The following is an 18653-nucleotide window of genomic DNA, read 5'->3' as shown; positions in this document are numbered from 1 at the left end:
GATGGATTCATTTCTGCTAAAATGCTCGATTTGATGCTAACTTTGTGCTAAGGCTGGAACATTTGATGTTTTATTCAAAGAAATGAACAAAATTCAAAGAACTTCAAAGAAATGAACAAACTGTGCTGCACGGTGGCGCAGTGGTTAGCACTCTTGCCTCACAGCAAGAAGGCCCCCAGTTCAAGTCCCGGCTGGGGGACATGAAAAACAGAACATCAATGGGGGACCTTTCTGTGTGGAGTTTGCATGTTCTCTCCGTGCATGCGTGGGTTTTCTCCGGGATCTCCGGCTTCCTCCCACCGTCCAAAAACATCCTACATAGGTTGATTGGTAACTCTAAATTGTCCATAGGTGTGAGTGTGAGAGTGAATGGATGTGTGATTGAGGATATTCCACCCTGTGACAGACTGGCGACCAGTCCAGGGCATCCCCTGCCTTTGCCCATAAGTGGCCAGGATAGGCTCCGGCAACCCTGTGACCCCGAAAGGGAATAAACGGTTAAGAAGATGAATGAATGAATGAAATGAACAAACTATCAAACCAGGCTGAAAAAAGCACGAGAGTTTAGTTTAGTGACGTTTCATGAATTCTTTCTTCATAAAACTAAGGACCAACAATGCTGCATTAATCTTAGCAGAGCAAGAAATACAATAAAATAATCCAAAAAGGCCGGAAATTCCTCCTTAAATTCATCATTCTGGTTATAAATTCAAATGAATCATTAATTAGCTAAAGGAAGTTTCATGCATGAGATTCTTTGTCCTGCTGAATGCTGCTGACATTTTTAGGGGGAAATGGAGGGGAGGGCTAAGGGGTGAGTTGGTTTTAGCTTTTTTCCTTTTTTGTATTTTGTTTTTGTGTTTAATTGTGTAAAATGATCTGAGCTGCAGGCATGAAAAGTACTTTTTTTTAAATAAAGCTTGATTGATTGATAAATTCAGTTTATTGGATAATAACCAATCAAGGTCAGATTAAACCCAGACTTTCTTTCTGTTCCACCAAATATCAATATGAAATGTGATCAACTTTAGAAATAAAACCACAGCTGATCACCACTCCATTTACTGAGGATGAAAACGTGAAGGAAAACATTTAGAATTGGTCTTTCATGTTGTAAATGTTGCTGACGCCTGGTCTACAGTGAAGATTCTCCATCTGTTCACTCACACACCTCCATGACTAAACCCACAGTATAAACTAAGGGGCTCAGAGTCAGTCAGGAATCAAACCCACAACCCTGAGGTTGGTGCTGATCCACAGCTGGAGGAGAGGCAGAACATCCTGGGCCCCACCCTCAGGTCTATATAAGAGACAGCAGCTTCAGTCTGAGGAGCACTGAGGAGGGAGCCACACTGCCCAGAACCAAAACCCAAGTGCCAATCAAAGGTGTAACTTTGCTGTGAGTATTGTAGGAACCTGGGATGGAATCCCACAGTAAGAAGTTTGTCTTTGAATCACCAGATTGGATGTCTGGAGGAAAGTTTAGATTTTATTTTAGGAAAAAGATTTGTGCTTTGGTGTGATTGTCTGTTTATAGTCTGTAGTTTAAGACGTAGGTATGTCTTTGGCCACATTTAGTTAGAATCTTCTTTTTATTCTGTGTTTTGTGTTCTTTATTTCTGTCAGAATGGAACTTCGTTTTTTCTTGCGTGTCTGTCTCTGAACATTTTCACCTGGAGGCCAGAGAATGCAGATGTGTTGCAACCTGTCTCCAGCTCAGCTCTCCTTACATGACTGTGTTGAGCTGACTCGTGACTCGTGTGCTTCCATACAAACACTCTCTGGAGCAGTGTTTTTCAACCTTTTCTGAGCCACGGCACACTTTAACCTTAAAAAAAATCCTGCGGCACACCAGGATCCAAAAATTAAAAAAAAAAACGGAGAAACTCAGTATGTATTGATCTACAGCCCCTCCACAATTGCACATGCATTTTTGAGATAATTGTTGCAGAAAAAGCTGTAAACTGCAGCTGTTTTTTTTCTAAAAGTTGCAATAAAAGTTAAGTTAGAAGATTTAAAAACAGTTTGTGTGTTCGTTGGTTTCAAGACGTTTAACAACAGATCTCCTTGTGCGCTTTCACTCTCACAACCCAATGCATCATGGGAGATGTAGTGCAAAAAACGGCCGGCGGAGATCGCGTCTCTGAGCTTCATCGTTTTGTTCACTTGTTCCACGGTCTGATACCGGATTCTGTGGAAAGCTGCACCGATAAAGACGAGATTTAGCTGGTATTTTTGTTAGAACTGAGCAATTTTACGAGCTAAATCGGGACAAGGAAGTGAAGACTTTAACCACTTCTGATTGGTCAGACTGATGACATGTGATTAAGTTCCCTAAGAATGATTGGTGGAGACAGTTAAAGGGCCAGGACTTTTCCAAAATACAGCCGGAGCTGCAGCTGAATCGCGGTACCATCATTCTTATCAAAATGTCTTTAATAAAATAAAATAAACGCAAAGAAAAAGTATTTTACGATCTTTTATATTCCTAACTACTCAGTGTTTTATCAGGGCCTGTTTTGATGAACAGAGAGCTGAAATCCCGGAGATGGGAATTGTTTTTATATCAGTTAATGAGGGTGATTTCCCACGGCACACTTGACCATCTCCCACGGCACACTAGTGTGCCGCGGCACACTGGTTGAAAAACACTGCTCTGGAGTGTTTGTATGGAAGCATTTCTGTAGCATAATTAAAACTAAAGATCAATACTAAAAATGCTGTTTCATTTTCAAAATGCAGCTGCATTTGTTTAGTCAAAATTAAAAAGAAAAAGCAATCCGCCAAACTTCTATTTTTTTCAACACCGGTAATTCAGTCACTTTATAAAAATGATCAAGAAAGTGATATTTGACATTTTATTTGCAAAAAGTAAATATGTAGCAAATTTCAATTAGAAATATCTAATTTGACAAAATAGATTAACAGAAATGTTTTTTTATTTTCACGATGTAACTGCATCAAATGACTCATAAATCAAATTAAAATTAAATCCTCCAAAATGCAGCCCCATGAACAGCTCTAGCAGATTTTGCCATGCTAAACTTTTTCCGTCCTCCCCCCTGGAAATGCTGACTGGAATTGAATTGTGGATGTGAAAATGAAAATGCAATCCCCTATTTCCATTGTTGCTTTAATCAGGTCACAGAATAAGCAGTGTTGAAGTAGAAAATGAAAAAGCTCAAATTGACTTAAACTTTTTGAGTCAATTTGATGGAGTTTTTTTTATTTTTATTTATGCTACAAAAATGCTTCCAAAGTTTTGTGTTTATTCCCAGTCAAAGTCAACTTTATCGTTGATTCTTCACATGTGAAGAACATTCTTCCTCCCCGAGAGCAGAAGGCTGAACAGGTTGTGTGCAGGGTGGTTTGCATCCTTGACCATTGTTAGTGCTTTGCGGGTGAGGCGGGCGATGTTTAAGTCCTGCAGGACTATCCATATATCTATCTGTATATCTAGACAGACAGACAGACAGACAGACAGACAGACAGACTTTATTAATCCCACGATGGGCAAATTTTTATTTATCTGTGGCAACAACGACATTAAGAAATAATATATATAATATAAAATCAAAAAAGGACATCAAAAATGACATTCATATTAAATTAGTAAAAATTATTATGACATTATTGTTAAAATTATTATTAAAAATGACATTTGCATTAAAAGTAGAGACGTTGCTGACCTTTCTTTGCCAATAATGTGGTGTTGGCGGTCCAGGAGAGGTCCTCATTGATGTGTCCCCCCAGGAATTTTGTGCTGCTCACTTTCTCCACAGCAGTACCATCAATGATCACTGGCAGGTGTTGAGTGTGGCCCCTCTGGAAGTTGACAACAATCTCTTTTGTCTTGCTGACATTTAGCAGGAGGTTATTATCTCTGCACCATTTTGTCAGCAGATCCACCTCTTCCCTGTAGTTGGTCTCATCGCCCTTGGTGATGAGACCCACCAGAGTTGTGTCGTCTGCAAATTTCACAAGGTGGTTTGTGCTGTGGGTTGTTGTGCAGTCATGTGTCAGCAGGGTGAAGAGCAGCGGATTAAGCACACAGCCTTTGGGTGCCCCGGTGTTGAGAATGATTGTATTTGAGGTCTTGTTGCCGGAACGTACTGTTTGTGGTCTTTGGCTGAGGAAGTCCAGTAACCAGTTGCAGATGGGGGTGTTAACACCCAGCTTGTCCAGTTTGCAAATGAGTTGCTGAGGGATTATTGTGTTTAATGCAGAGCTGAAGTCTATGAACAGCGTTCTTACATATGCGTCCTTTTTGTCTAAGTGGGTGAGAGCTGGATGGAGAGCAGAACATCGTTTGGGTCGGTGTGCAAATTAATTGGATTAATTGGCTCAGGTGCAATGGGGAGGATAATGACAGGCAGTGGCCTCATGGGGCGCTAAAAAAGGCCAAGAAGCCCTCATTTGGTCACGTGCAGCATATGGCCATTGGAACCGCCCACTTCCTGTTGCACATCCGGTTAGCCTCACAGGTAATGTAGCAGTGATAGGCTGATTACAGGAGTTTGTTCGCTGCCTCATACTGTATGTATACTGTTTCAGCTCCGGATGAGAACAACTGGCACAGATTTTGATTAGAACCTCTGCAATTGAGCACGCCTCCAAGGTGACGAACAGTCTGTCTGGTAAGCCGGCGTGGGTCAAGTCCTGTGCTTGCCTTTAAGCTGTTTTTCATTTTTCTAATGTTTGTTGTTCTTGCATTGCCAGGGACTTTCTGACGCTCCCGCCCGCCGAACAGCTGTTGCTTTTTGTATATTGAATTTTTAGAAGCATTTTAAAGAACTGTCACTGCTCGTGTCCAGAATCCCTGTGGACTCTGACCAGGGTTGTGCCGGGCCAGTGTGCTCCTCGGCTGCCATTGAGCCTGAGCAAAGGAGGACTAACGGGGCTTCACGCCTGAATTCTCCCTCGCCACCCACGAGAACAAAACCTCGGCCGCTCTCTTCATTGAGCAGCACCCTGCGGGCGGATCTACTCTCACCAGAGTTTCTTCTTTGTTGTTTTAAGAATTTTAATACAATTCTTTTAGAACTGTGTTTTAACTGTGCATTTTATTGTGTTAATCCATCTTTGGTTTCCCCCCTCCCTCAGTGCTGAGGACTCAGGTGTCAGTCCTGAGTTCTAGGTGGAGGCTTTGCCCCGGTTCGGAGTGACGTGTCCTTGGGTGAAGGGTTCACAAGTGTGTGTGCTCTGCATCACGTGAGTGGGGTGAAATTTTATTTCGTCCTTTGGGAGCCTCCACCTCCCTTAACTCCTCTGGTCCTCAGTGGTCTGAATCAGTTTCTTTTGATTTGTGCATGTATTTTAAACTGGTTCATTTTTAATTGGTTTATAACGTTTTGTAATGAAATAATTTAACCTTGGTAGCTCTGTCTCCTACCTTTCGTGTACATCCGCCAAAAAGAAAAATAAATTCCCTCGAGACCACATTTGCAAGTTTCACTCTTTGTCTGTATGCAGGTGTTAGCATAACACTGATGTGGTCTGACGTTCTGATGTGGGGGAGGGGGGTTGCCCTGTATACTGTTTTGTGAGTAGTGTTAGAACGGTCCAGTATGTTATTTCCTCTTGTTGGAAAGTGCACATGCTGAGGAAATTTTGGTAGGACTGTTTTGAAATCAGCGCGGTTGAAATCTCCGGTGAGAACGATGAAGCCATCTGGATGTGCTGTCTGTTGTTCACCAATGGCCTGGTATAGTTAATTTGGCACTGCATTTCTGTTGCTGTTGTTGGTTGTTGGGGTGATGTATACTGCCACTTATAAAATCGCAGTAAACTCCCTTGGCAGGTAGAAAGGACGACACTTCAGGATCATGAACTCCGCCCGCGGTGAACAGTGTTTGCTTATCAGCTCAGTGTCCTGGCCCCACGCGTCAGTAAAGTAAACACAAACCCCGCCGTTGCGGGTTTTCCTCCATCTAAAAGGTCTCTGTTCGCCCGATAGCATGTTAGTTGTTCCAGTTGCATGGCAGAATCGGGACTGTTGTTGTTTAGCCATGTTTCCGTGAAGATGATCACACAGCAGTTACTCGTTGTCCGGTTCGCTGATCGTAGTAGACGAACATCATCCATCTCACTGTCCCGGGACCTCACGTTAGCTAGCTAGAAGTATAGATGGTATGACTGGGCGAGTTGGGTTAGCTTCCAGTCGGGCTTTGATACCTCCACGATGTCACCTCTTCCTTGTCCTTGCGCACCGTTTTCAGTGCGTCCTTCTTGGGGTTCCGCGCAGCTGGTGAGTTCCATGTAGTGATTTTTGACTGGCATAGTAATCCCAGCTCTTCCAGCATCTCTGGTTTGGTGTCCAAAAAGTCGCATATTTTTCTATTTCTAAGTTCCAACAGTCTCTGTCGACTGTACTTATGTTCTACTGTAGGCTGGCGGGGAAAAGCGTCATCAATAAAACAAAAATAAATAAAAATATATATATTAAAAATAAACACAGACACGCGCACTGAGAGAGCAAGAGGCGGCTGCGACTGCTCGCGCCGCCTCCTGTTTTCTGTAGTCTTTTGTTGAGTGTGATTTCTACTTTAAAGGGGTGAACTGCTATTTTCTTTCATATATTTTCTCCTGGTTATGTTAGTCTAGGGAGGCTAGTGGAGGTCATGTTCCTTTAGATGCCCCTAAACAGAAAAAGAACATAAATCGCTAAGTTCAGATACTTGAAGTGTTCCTGTGACTTCAGAATCTTCACTGCACCGGTCTGGTGCTCTGGAATCTCTTCAGTTGTTGCTGAACCTTGAGACTGTGACTGAAATGGAGGTTGTTCTTGTTTCTCTTGCAGGTTCTACTTCAAAGATGTCGTTCCTGGCACCTGTCCTTATTATTGGTGGAAACGGCGGTGGTTCTTTTAGTTTTACCGGGGAAAGCAACGGGGCCACGCTAAAGAAGCTGTGGGTGTGGGTGGGAGAGTGGCAGGTGAGGGGCATCAAGGTTTGGCTGACTGATGGTCAGGTCCAGGAGTTTGGAAAGCCTGAAGGAGGATTTTCACAGATGGAATTTCAGGATGGCGAGCAGATTAAGTCGCTCTCGCTGTGGGGCAATGGTGCAGGAACTCGCCTAGGCGCCATCAGAATCAGGACAACAGCATCCCAAGAATTTTTCCCAAAGATGACCAAGTGGGGTCTGAAAAAAGAGTACCCCATTGATGTTGGGTCTGGAATTTGTCTGGGAGTTTTAGGAAATGGTGATATTGACATAGATTGTCTGGCTTTCGTTTTCATCAACACCATCCAGTCAACCGAGCTGATCAACATTTACTACCCCACCCTCCACCAGGTGATTCCTCAGGTGGCCACAGAGGAGATCAAGTCTGTCACTTACACCAATAACACCGGCGTGCCTCAGTCCTACACAGTTGAATCCAGTAAAACCATCACCAAGAAATCCTCCTGGTCCGTGTCAAACAAAATGGAAAAGACCTTCAGTTTTGAGGTCACGGCAGGGATACCAGAGATGGTCGAAGTGTCTACTGGCTTCAGCTTCACTGTCAGTACAGAAAGCTCCTACGGTCTAGAGAACACCGATGAGAGGAAGGAGACGTTCTCCTTCCCGGTCAATGTTTCTCCTGGGAAGACGGTGGATGTGAAAGTCACCATTGGCAGAGCCACTGTGGATCTCCCTTACATGGCAAAGGCGAAGATAACCTGCTCCAACGGGAAAACCCTCAAGTTCAACACCAGCGGGATCTACAAAGGCGTCACCTACACCAACGCTAAAACCATTGTGACAGAAAAGTGAATCCGACAGAGGCCGACGCCTTGTGCTAACTTCCTTTCCTCATTCAGCCATTATCTGTCCTCACCTGTACAGATTATATCATAACTGTGTAGCAACCCAAAGATGACTATGTGACCTTTGTGATCATTACTGCTCGACTTTACCTGTCCTGGGTTTTGTGTGTAGATCACTGTCACTAGAAACCCAACGTTCACAGTGTGGTCTACTGTGTCTTCCATAGTCTTTAGAGAATTGATCCATTGGCCTACGAGAGGCAATGTCTTCTTTGGAAGTGTCATGTAATCATTGTTCTAATCCTTGTTCTTATCTGTGATCTTTATCTTGCGCAAAGTTTTTTGTGAAGCGGACACGTTTCTACTGCTAAGTGCTGTGCTGGAGCTAGCTGCTTTTGCTATCGTCAGCAATAAATCTTTGCCTTCCAATAAGAAAACCAGTTTCTGTCTGGTTGTCTCTTGCTCCCTCTGGACCCAGAGGTCTTGGTGAGCTTTCTTGCCAGGTGCTGGACTACAGGTTGGAGTTTCAGATTCACTGACTCAGAAAGCTCAGCAATCAAAGCAACACAAACATTAAAACTGCAAACTCCATAATGCAATGGGAACTTTTGAATAATCTTTCAAACTACTGAGTTTTAGACCATAAACACCACGTGAGAGTGACTCGATCACAGAGGTGATCAGAAGCTGTCAGGTAAACAACCCACCCCCACCTGAGCTGCTCATCATCAACTGTGACCATCAGCTAACAGCACAGGTGAGATGGAGTGGTCTAAGGTTGGTTCAGTGTTTCTTCTCTGAGGTCCAGGTGGGTCTCCTGCTCCTTTTCAGAGATAAAGCATTTATTTCACTCAAATCATATATATTAGTAGGAGGTGGTTTTAAGCTAGCTTTACATGAATGGCTGGATAGAGATCCTCCCAGACACACATTCCCCTGAAAAAAATAGATTCAAGTCATTTAAGTGATAAATGGAAAGAGTTTCTCAATTTTCTTGGCTCAAACCAAATGTTAATGTCACGGTGCGGGGGTGGCTGAGAGCCGGTTGGACCCAGATGCAGAGGCGGAGGCACGAGGATCAGGGACTAGAGGTTTTAATGCACAAAAAACAAACAAAAAGCGCTGCAGAGCAGTTTCACAGAACAAAAACGAAACTTACTTGGCGTGGCATGAAACATGGACGAGGCAAGAGACAGGAACATGGACTAGACAGGACATGAACACCATAACAGGGCTAATGGACCAGCACAGGAGGAAGGCAGAGACACGACTTAAATACAGACAGGGCAGACAAGACACAGGTGAACACGATCAGGGCAGATGGGGACCAAAGGAAGTAAAACTCAAGAAACCAGACAAGACAGGAGAACTTTCAAAATAAAACAGGAAACAGAAACAAACAAGACAGAACAAGAACAAGGACGAAAAACAAGACAACAAACTCAAAACATGACAGGTAAAACTTGTTTTCTCGTTATGAAATGGCGTAAAGGGACCTGAAGAGCACAGCTCCACTTATAAATAAAAAAATAACCAAAAGAAAAGCAATTTTGGGCTCCATTATTGCCTTCGTTTTGATGGTACACAAAGGAAAAGCTTCTGGAAAATAGGTTGCATAATCACAGATGACCAGAATATATTTGTATCCAGAAATGCTTCTCTCCAGTGGTCCTACAATATCCAATGTGCTGGAAAGGGGTACTAATAACTGGCAGAGGATGTAGCGGTGCTTGTTTAACCTTACTCAAACTGGTCAGCTGACACTGAGGGCATGAAGCACAAAACTCACTTACATGTTTATACATACCAGTAAAAGCCCTTTCCTAATCTTGCATATATTTCTAGATGACCCAGGTGTCCTGCCCATGGAACTGCATGAGCTAGACACAAAACTATAGATCTGGATCCCATAGGCACTACCAACCGCTTACCTGGCTCTCTATGAATATACAAAATATCATTATCTAATACACATTTTGTATCTGTAGAAAAAATTTCAATTTCGGTTTTTACTTGATTGTACAAAAAGGCCAAAGTAGTTTCAGTCAACTGCGAATCTCTCATATCATTTAGTACATCCCAAACAAATTCTGACATTGAGGTTTCTGCACAAGAGTTTCAAAAGACCCTCAATGCTTTTCTTGATGACGTTGGCTCTGTGGTTTCCCGTTGGCCTTTGTAGCCGCCCTCACAAAGATTACCATGAAAATTTGGAAGAGGTACCAAACCAGACTCTGTGGAATGTTTTGAGTCCCGTCTTGAAACACATTTTTGTAGGAGGAGTCCTGATGCTGTAGTTTTGAGAGACCAAAAGAGACCAGTGTGGCAACTCAACTTGGTGGTGCGTAAGTAGTTGAACAAACATTTTGGTCTAATATCATTTTACCACCATATTAAAATCAGCTGTATAACTAGCAACATCTGAAAAGGTTTAAAAAGCCTTTTGATACCCTGGAGGACCTGGAGGATTATATAGACGGCTGCTACAATACCTTAGGGAACACCAACACCACCACTCCTTCCTCCAAACGTGGCCGTCCAGAAGATTCTCCCAGATCTTCCTCCTCTCCACCCAGTGGAATCAGTGACACTTTACATTCCATAGATAAAAAGTTCTCCAGCCTTTATTGCCGCTTGAATCTGCTGGTGATCCTCCACATCCTCCTCCAAGGCCTGCGGGAGTCACTGGAGTTCAGCCAGCAGCAGGTGCGGGAGCTTGCAGCCCTCAGAGAGAACGTCAAGACCCCAAGCAACGACACCGCTCATCTCTCTAAGGAGAACTGCTATATTAAAGAAACCCTCCTGAGCGACAATCTAGTGATCTCTGCGATTCCAGAGGAGGCAGTAGAAGACCCAGAGGCCACAGTGAAGACATTCATGGAGGCCGGCATATCAACCATCCACGCCTCCATCTCTTTGAAGCAGTTTAATTTCTCTCCCCTCTCATGTTTCTGTCTGTTTTTCTTTACCTCTTTCTTCTATTTAGTTATCCCCTCTCTCCCCCTTTCCTCATATGTAAATCATCCAAAGGCAACATGTTCCCAGTAAGTTGGTATATATTTATGCACGGAACGGGCGCGCACTCGCATACAACCAATACGCGAACCAGCTCACACTCACGGACATCGCGCAAACACCTCACATAAGCCCACATAGGAAACACGCAACATGCAGCCCACAAAGTCAGGAAACGCTCACGCACAGAAACGTACAGCGTTCCTTCATCGATCAGCAGGCGTGCGTACACGGACTGGCACACACCTTACACTCTCCTGGTTAGAGTAGTTATGAACAGTCTTTATATTGTTAGCTGGAATGTGCGTGGACTTGGCTCTAGGCCAAAGAAAATGAAAGTGTTAACCTACCTGACTGGTCTAAACGCAGATATAGCTCTACTGCAGGAGACCCACTTATCTAAATCCGCTAATCATCTCCTGCGCTTCTCACAATTTCCATTCATGTATACTGCTAGTTACAACTCCAAAAAAGAGGAGTTGCTGTTTTAATTAATAAAAAATTACTTTACTCACAAGGATACAGTTACTGACCCAGAAGGCAGATTTGTAATTATTAATATATCCTGTAATGGCGTCAATGACGTAGCAGACCCAGTAGCTGAAACCCGGAAGTAAACTTGGACTAGGAAGTCTTGGAATGACTTTATTTTCAGTGATCCAAGGATGTAATGTTGCGTCAGGAGAGTAATGGTAAGTTGATCTTCGGAGAAAGCCACCGTCGTCAGAGTCGGAGTCTTGAGGTGGGTGGCGATGGTTCACAAGCGTGGAGGGAACCTTGAGGTAGCCGCAGCTAGCGTGGATGGAGCGTGATGCTGAGGACAGCGAGGCCTGAGCGGAGCGAAGCGTGGAGCTCTGGGCGAGCAGGACAGCGAGCACCGTGGAGTGGAACCTGAAGGTGAGCGACAAGGCGTGGTAAGTAGGCAGCCAGTCATGAAGTACTTAACTTGACTATGAGGCCAGACATAAGCACCGGAGAGTGTAATGAACGATGAATGCTGGCGAGGATCTCCTTAAGAAGGCTGGCGGGTGATGAGATGATGAAGGGCAGCTGGTTCCAATCAGCAGAGCAGAGAGAGCAGGGAGGGGGGAGGTAGGCTGACAGAGGCACCGTGACAATATCCATTCAGAATAAGGACTTTTGTATAGCCAGTATCTATGGCCTGAATATTGACGACTCTTCCTTCTTTCACAGATTCTTCACCTCACTCTCGGTTCACTCTGACTCCACAATCATTATAGGAGGAGACGTCAATCTGATTCTGGATCCTGAACTTGACAGACTCAGCACAGCAGCAAACCAGCGTACATGGAGGTCTGCAAGTATTCTAAAGCAGTACATGAATGATTTGGGTCTCTGCGACGCGTGGCGCTCATGTCATCCAAGCACTAAAGGGTTCACCTTTTTTTCTCCAGTTCACCATTCACACTCTCAATTAGACCATTTATTTGTCAGTAAATCTCTTTTAAAAGATATCTAAAGTTCCAGCATTTATCCAATTATTCTCAGAGATCATGCACCAGTTTCTGTAAATATTTCTAAGGGAATACCCTAATTCTCTGCTACAATCCGGAGGTTCAAAAGATGTCTGCTAAAAAAAAAAGAATTTATTCATTTCTTTAAAAAGGAGTGGGAAACCTTCTTAGAATTCAACAATAATCCTGATATCTTACCATGTCTTCTATGTGAAACAGCAAAAGGAGTGATGAGAAGGAAAATAGTTTCTTACTCAACTCGTAAAAAATGTAAAGAGAAAGCAGATTTATTAGAGCTAGAAAATAAAATCCAAACTCTGGAGACTGCTTATGCTCCGTCTGCACAGGAACACATACTGGGAGATCTGAAAAAATTAAAGCTGCAGTTAAATGACATCATCAAAAAACAAACACAATTCCAAATACAAAGGCTTCGACTTGAAAGATTTGAAAACTCAAATAGATCTGGCAAATTTCTAATAATAATAATAATTGATACTTTATTTATCCCACATTGGAAAAATTCTTCTCGGCATTTGACCCATTCTCTGGGGGAGCGGTGAGCTGCAGCCAAACCGCACTCGGGAGGCAGTAGCGTCTTGCCTTAGGGTGAGAGAGTGATGTTAATTGTTCGCCATATTTTTTTTTTAAATGGTTTATTTCAAGCAATTAATTAGAAATGATACACAAAAGCAATACAATCATCAGTTATACATTAATACAGTAACTAATCAAAATTAGGATAATTAGACATACTAATAAATATTGCTTGAAAGGGAGTGGAAGGAAGCGAATTTATATAATCCCACCCCGTTATACTATAACCATTTTATTACATTATTTATCAATATCCGGTTCCCAGTTTTTATCAGACAGAATTAAGAATCTTGAAATATCAATAAAGCACATGACAAAGATGAATTACTTAATTGTAATGTAAAAATAACTATTTTAGTAATCAGCATGGTAAATGCAGATCAGTTATACAGCGGGGAAAATAAGTATTGAACACGTCAACATTTCTCTCAAAAAACATATTTCTAATCGAGCTATTGACACGAAATTTTCACCAGATGTCGGCATCAACCCAAGTAATGCACACGTAGAAAGAAATCCAAACATTTATGTCCATAAATGATGTTATGTGTAATAAAGTGAAATGGCACAGGGAATAAGTATTGAACACATGAAGAAAAGGAGGGGTAAAAAGCTCTGGCAAGCCAAGAAAGCAGCTGAAGTTTGTCAGTATTCAGAAAGTTAACCTGCCCCCTATTAGTGCAAAGTAATATCAGCTGGTATAGTCCTGATTTATGCCTTTTTTGCCTGATTTTTTGTCATTTCCCCATACGTTTTTGTTTGAGCGTTACCGTTTTTCGTTGCAGTCAATTACATATACAAAATGAAAACCACATTAGGTATTGCTATTGAAGGAATTTATATTTTTTGGTAAATTCATAAGGGGTTTTCAGTCTTAAATTTTATTACATTGAAGATAAGTCATTTGCTGAAGTGTGTGCTTTTACATCCTTTGAACCTTGAAGAAGCTTCTTTAAGTTGCATATGTGAGAGGCTTCAGGAATGCAGCTCCAACCTCCAACCCCCTTCAGGAGAAAACAGTCTTTGATCTTCTAAGACCATCTGGAAGCCTTAACTGTAGATCTGACATGGACCAGAATTAAATTGTCTCCAGGATTCAATTTAAATCATGGGAAACCCCTGAAGGTGTCAACTCACATGAGAAGGACAAAGAGTTGGGACTGATTGCCTGCGGAGAAAGATCCGGGCGACTCTGCTGGACCCCCATGGGGACACAGTTGGTGGTCGGACAGATGTCCGTCTTTGAAATAACCCCCCTGGACGTTTGAAGCAGGAAGCTAGGACCAAATGCTGTAACTCCTAACATGGACTGACAGAAGTGGGCAGGCTCCCTGCCAGCCAATCTCTAGCGACCAGAGGCGGAGATTCGGCGGCCATCTTGCTCCCGGGGAGGATGTTCTGACCACATGCTTAAAAGTCTGAACTCAAGGAATTTTCCATCCATTGGAATTTTCCACCTTGTCTCCAGACAATCTGCATGTGAATTCGGAATGTAACCTCTTGCGTATTGCAGGCCTTGATTTTGGACACCCAGATCGATCTGTTTTTACTCTGTTTTTAGAAATATTGTTAGGGAATAAATTTGTTAAACTTAATCCGGCCGAATCCCGTGGTTTTCTCCTTCTCGACTTTATTGAACATGCAACAAGGAAAATAATCTCAAAGCGACAGATTATATTTTCCAACACTATGTAGATGTTTTATATGTCAAATATTGTCAACAAAGCCTACATCCATGACATGCTCACATTTGATCTGATTGAATTATGTTTTTATACTTCATTTTTAGCTGCTGCCATGTTCTTTTAATTCCTGCAGGATTGCATCTACATGAAAATGAAATCAGGGACATTGAATTAGATTAATGTAACAATTACTTTTTGGAAACACAATTTGCTAGCACTGCTTACTTTCTTAATCCCATATAAACCTATACCACTTGATCAATACAAGGGTAGTGTTGCAGCGTGTGTGTGCTGAGCGGGGTGCGATCCACGAGAGACAAGGGGAGGGGCGACTGCAGGTGCAGATGGGGGGGGGGGGGGGGGGGGGTGAGCACGGAGCGGAGGTGTGTGCGTGGTATATATTGTGTGTTCGGAGGACGGAGCACTTAGTTACATAAAGAGAAGGTGTCATTCCCAGAATAACTGTTTTGGAGTCATTCTTAATCCGCTCTGGAGGTTGAGGGTTTCCAACGGGAAGTGAACCCCGAAGGAGAATTCTACGGTGGCCCTGAAGGAAATCTCCCCTGCGCTTCTGACCACGGTCGGTCGGAAAGACGAGAGAAAAGAAAGGAGAAGTCTTCGCGCAGCGAAACGTTCAACAGTAGACAAAAGTTCACTTTTAAAAACATAATTGCATGTATTAATATTAAACTGACCAATGTTTACAAGAGGGGAAGGTTAACAAAAAAGTCCTCTAAACATTACCGACGTTAAATGCATTTTCCCCCAGATTGGTTCTGTACACTATGCAGCATTTCATGCAATTACACCAGGAATAACACTTCAAAAGTACACCTAAATATCGCCATTTTTATTTCACACCTGACGCTATTTAGAAAGTTATTACAGTCAATATTTTATAACAGTGATTTAAATGCAAACTTAGGCATTAACTTGAGCAGCTATGTTTTCCATGCTAACTGTCTCTGTTTTGCAGATGCAGCGGTGTTGCTTTTCTTCTGGAATATGTGCTCATATTCACTGTAACTCTGCAGCAGCACGTCAAGTTCAGCTGGCGTAAAATACGCAGACCTCTTTTTTTCACGGTTGCCATGGTGACTCGTGATATCTGCGATCCATTGATGATGGCTTCTTATAGTCGCGGTGCGCACGCTTACCTCCAAATCAGTCCACTCAGAGTTGATTGACCTAACTCCCATCAGCTTCTCTGAAACAGAAAACTCAGAGTTGTTAATCTCTCGATTGACCAACTCAGAGTTCAACCTCAGAGTTGGTTGAACCTCCTTTCTGAAACAGGCCCCTGCTAGCTGCAAAAATGTCCACATGTCAACATGTACACAAAACAGATAGTGTTCACACACGCATACTAATGCCTTTAAACCAACTAGTGTGAAATATTTCGAGCCAGGACCCCCCAAGGGAGACCCGCTCCGCACTCCAGCCAGCCAACCACCCGGCCCACGGTTGGTCCAGGGAGGAGCAATGCCGGGGCCAGCCGCCCCCGCCCAGGAGGGGGGCGCCCTGGGGAGGAAGGGGTGTCGTAAACTTGGCCCGACCAGGCCCGGCCACAGTTGGAGATTTGGTGGGGCCCAGCACCCAGGGGCAAGGACCAGAACCCACCCCCCAGGGACACGGACACCCCCGGCTCAGGTGTAATGCGAATTACTGTCACAGTGCTCGCAAATGTCTGAGTTACTGAGACCCATCTTGAACATCCTCTGTCCAGTGTAGTAAATTCTGTGAAGAGTTTTGAGATGGATTAGCTGCAGATTTGGACTTTTTGTCAGTTTAAAGCCGTTTAGACAAAGTTCTGACCAGAAGCTTTCGTCTGTGCTGATGCTCAAATCTGCATCCCATTTTGTTGTTGGAAGGGAAATATTGTTATCTAAATTACATAAAAGTTTGTATATTTTGGAGAGAGTTTTATTTATTGAAAAAGTAATCAGAGAGGTAACTGCTTCTGGTAGCTTTAAATCGTTGTCTCTGTATTTAAACTTTTTTGTAATAATAGATTTAAGCTGCTGATATTCCAAGAATGTATTTATTCCATGTTTGTCTTGAAGTTCCTGTGGAGTTATGAATCTTCTATCAATAATTATATGCTCTAGATGTTTTATGTCCCCTGCTTGCCAAGCTGGGAAGTGGATAATTTTTTTGTTTATGAGGATGTCTGGGTTGTTCCAGATGGGTGTCATTTTGCACGGTTGAATTGATGATTTTGATATTTTGAGAAATTCCCACCAGGCTGTTAAAGTGGCATTTATATTAATACTTTTGAAACAATCCTGTTTTTTAACTGTTTGGCTAATAAATGGAAGATGTGACAGGTTGATCTTTCCACATAACGCCTGTTCCAAGTCTAACCATGAGTTGGTTTCTGGATTATTTTTTAACCATTTTAAGATGTATTGTAATCTATTTGCAAGAAAGTATTTGTGGAAGTTAGGTAATTCTAATCCTCCACAGCTTTTTGCAGATTTTAAAGTTTTTAGACTAATTCTTGCAGGTTTATTGTTCCATAGAAAGCTTGATATGGATGAGTCTAATGTTTTGAACCATTTTAATGGCGGTTGTGTGCGAATCATTGAGAAGAGATAATTAACTTTGGGTAAGATTTTCATTTTTACCGTGGCTACCTTGCCCATAAGGGACAGAGGCAGGTTGGTCCAGCGTGTTAGATCGTCCTGTATGCTTTTCAGTAATGGGGTGTGGTTTAGCTGCACCAGTTCTGATAGTTTGGGGGAAAAATTGATACCTAGATATTTGATATTTCCTGATTTGACTGGTATTGTGAGTCTTTGCTCTGCATTATTGTTCAGTGCTAATAAAACAGACTTATTCCAATTAATGGAATAGTCTGATATAGAAGAGAATTCATTAATGATTGTTGCCGTTTCATTTACAGAATGTAAATTACTTAAAAACAGTAATATGTCATCCGCATAGAGACTAATTTTATGACGGCTGTGTTTGGTTTTTATTCCTATAATGCTCTCATTCTGTCTTATTGCTGCAGCTAGAGGCTCAATAAATATAGCAAAAAGAGAAGGAGAGAGTGGGCAGCCCTGTCTGGTTCCTCTTCCAAGAAAAAACCTGTTGGAAGTCTGTTTATTAGTTCTAACTGATGCATTGGGGTTTTGATCCATTTGATGAATGATTCTCCAAAACCGATAATATAGTTCCTGGATTTTAACGGTGATAAAGTCTATTATATTAACAAGTCTTCAGAGATTGTCATCCAAGTGTCTGCCTTTGATGAATCCAGTTTGATCGAAGTGAATTATGTGAGGAGTGATGTTTTCTATTCTCTATGCTAGTGCTTTGCAGATAATTTTTACATCTGCATTGATTAAAGAAATAGGGCGATAGCTTGAAGGACTATTGGGATCTTTGTCTGGTTTTAGCAGGAGGATTATGTTGGCTGAGTTCATGTTAGGTGGTAGTGATTGACTTTCATTGATAGATGTGACCGTTTTAAAAAACGTTGGTGCCAGCTGTTCCCAGAATTCTTTATAAAACTCAGCAGGAAAGCCGTCAGGCCCTGGTGCTTTACCATTAGGCATAATTGACAGAGCTTCATGAAGTTCAGACAGCGAGAGCGGAGAGTCTAAGTTTGTGATTTGATCTTCATTTAACCTGGGTAGGTTAACATTATTATGAAATGAGTCAATACTTTGCTCTGACGGATTGATCTGTGATGTGTACAAGTTTTTATTAAAGTTCTCAAATGCGTTATTAATTTTGACCGGGTCATGGGTGACATTTCCTGTTTGGTCCATAATAGAGGTGATTGATGATTTTTCTCTGTTAATTTCAAGCTGATTAGCCAGAAATTTGCCAGATTTATTAGAGTTTTCAAATCTTTCAAGTCGTAGCCTTTGTATTTGAAATTGTGTTTGTTTATTAATGATGTCATTTAACTGCAGTTTTAAATTTTCAGATCTCCCAGAATGTGTTCCTGTGCAGAAGCAGCATAAGCAGTCTTCATGGTTTTGATTTTATTTTCTAATTGTAATAAATCTGCTTCCTCTTTGCATTTTTATGCGTTGAATAAGAAATGAATTTCCCTCTCATCACTGCCTTTGCTGTTTCCCAAAGAAGGCACGGTGAGATGTTTGGGGTATTGTTGAATT

General features: G+C 42.3%; 1 protein-coding gene across 2 annotated transcripts; it reads left to right on the top strand.

Annotated features, from left to right (window-relative positions):
- Positions 1 to 1323: 1323 nt before the first annotated feature.
- LOC101172052 (aerolysin-like protein) lies at positions 1324 to 8185 on the top strand. Of its 2 annotated transcripts, XM_023953745.1 has the most exons (5): positions 1324 to 1399; positions 4277 to 4484; positions 4555 to 4637; positions 4720 to 5211; positions 6800 to 8185. In XM_023953745.1, the coding sequence occupies exon 5, from the start codon at positions 6814 to 6816 to the stop codon at positions 7753 to 7755; it is 942 nt and encodes a 313-aa protein (XP_023809513.1). In that variant the 5' UTR covers positions 1324 to 1399; positions 4277 to 4484; positions 4555 to 4637; positions 4720 to 5211; positions 6800 to 6813; the 3' UTR covers positions 7756 to 8185. The 2 variants fall into 2 exon arrangements, with proteins under 2 accessions (XP_023809513.1, XP_023809515.1); XM_023953747.1 differs by lacking the exon at positions 4277 to 4484 and having other exon boundaries at positions 1339 to 1399.
- Positions 8186 to 18653: the final 10468 nt, after the last annotated feature.

This window comes from Oryzias latipes, chromosome 3 (assembly GCF_002234675.1).
Source record: "Oryzias latipes chromosome 3, ASM223467v1".
NCBI classification, from domain to species: Eukaryota; Metazoa; Chordata; class Actinopteri; order Beloniformes; family Adrianichthyidae; genus Oryzias; species Oryzias latipes.
This window is presented reverse-complemented; position numbering and strand designations above follow the sequence as displayed.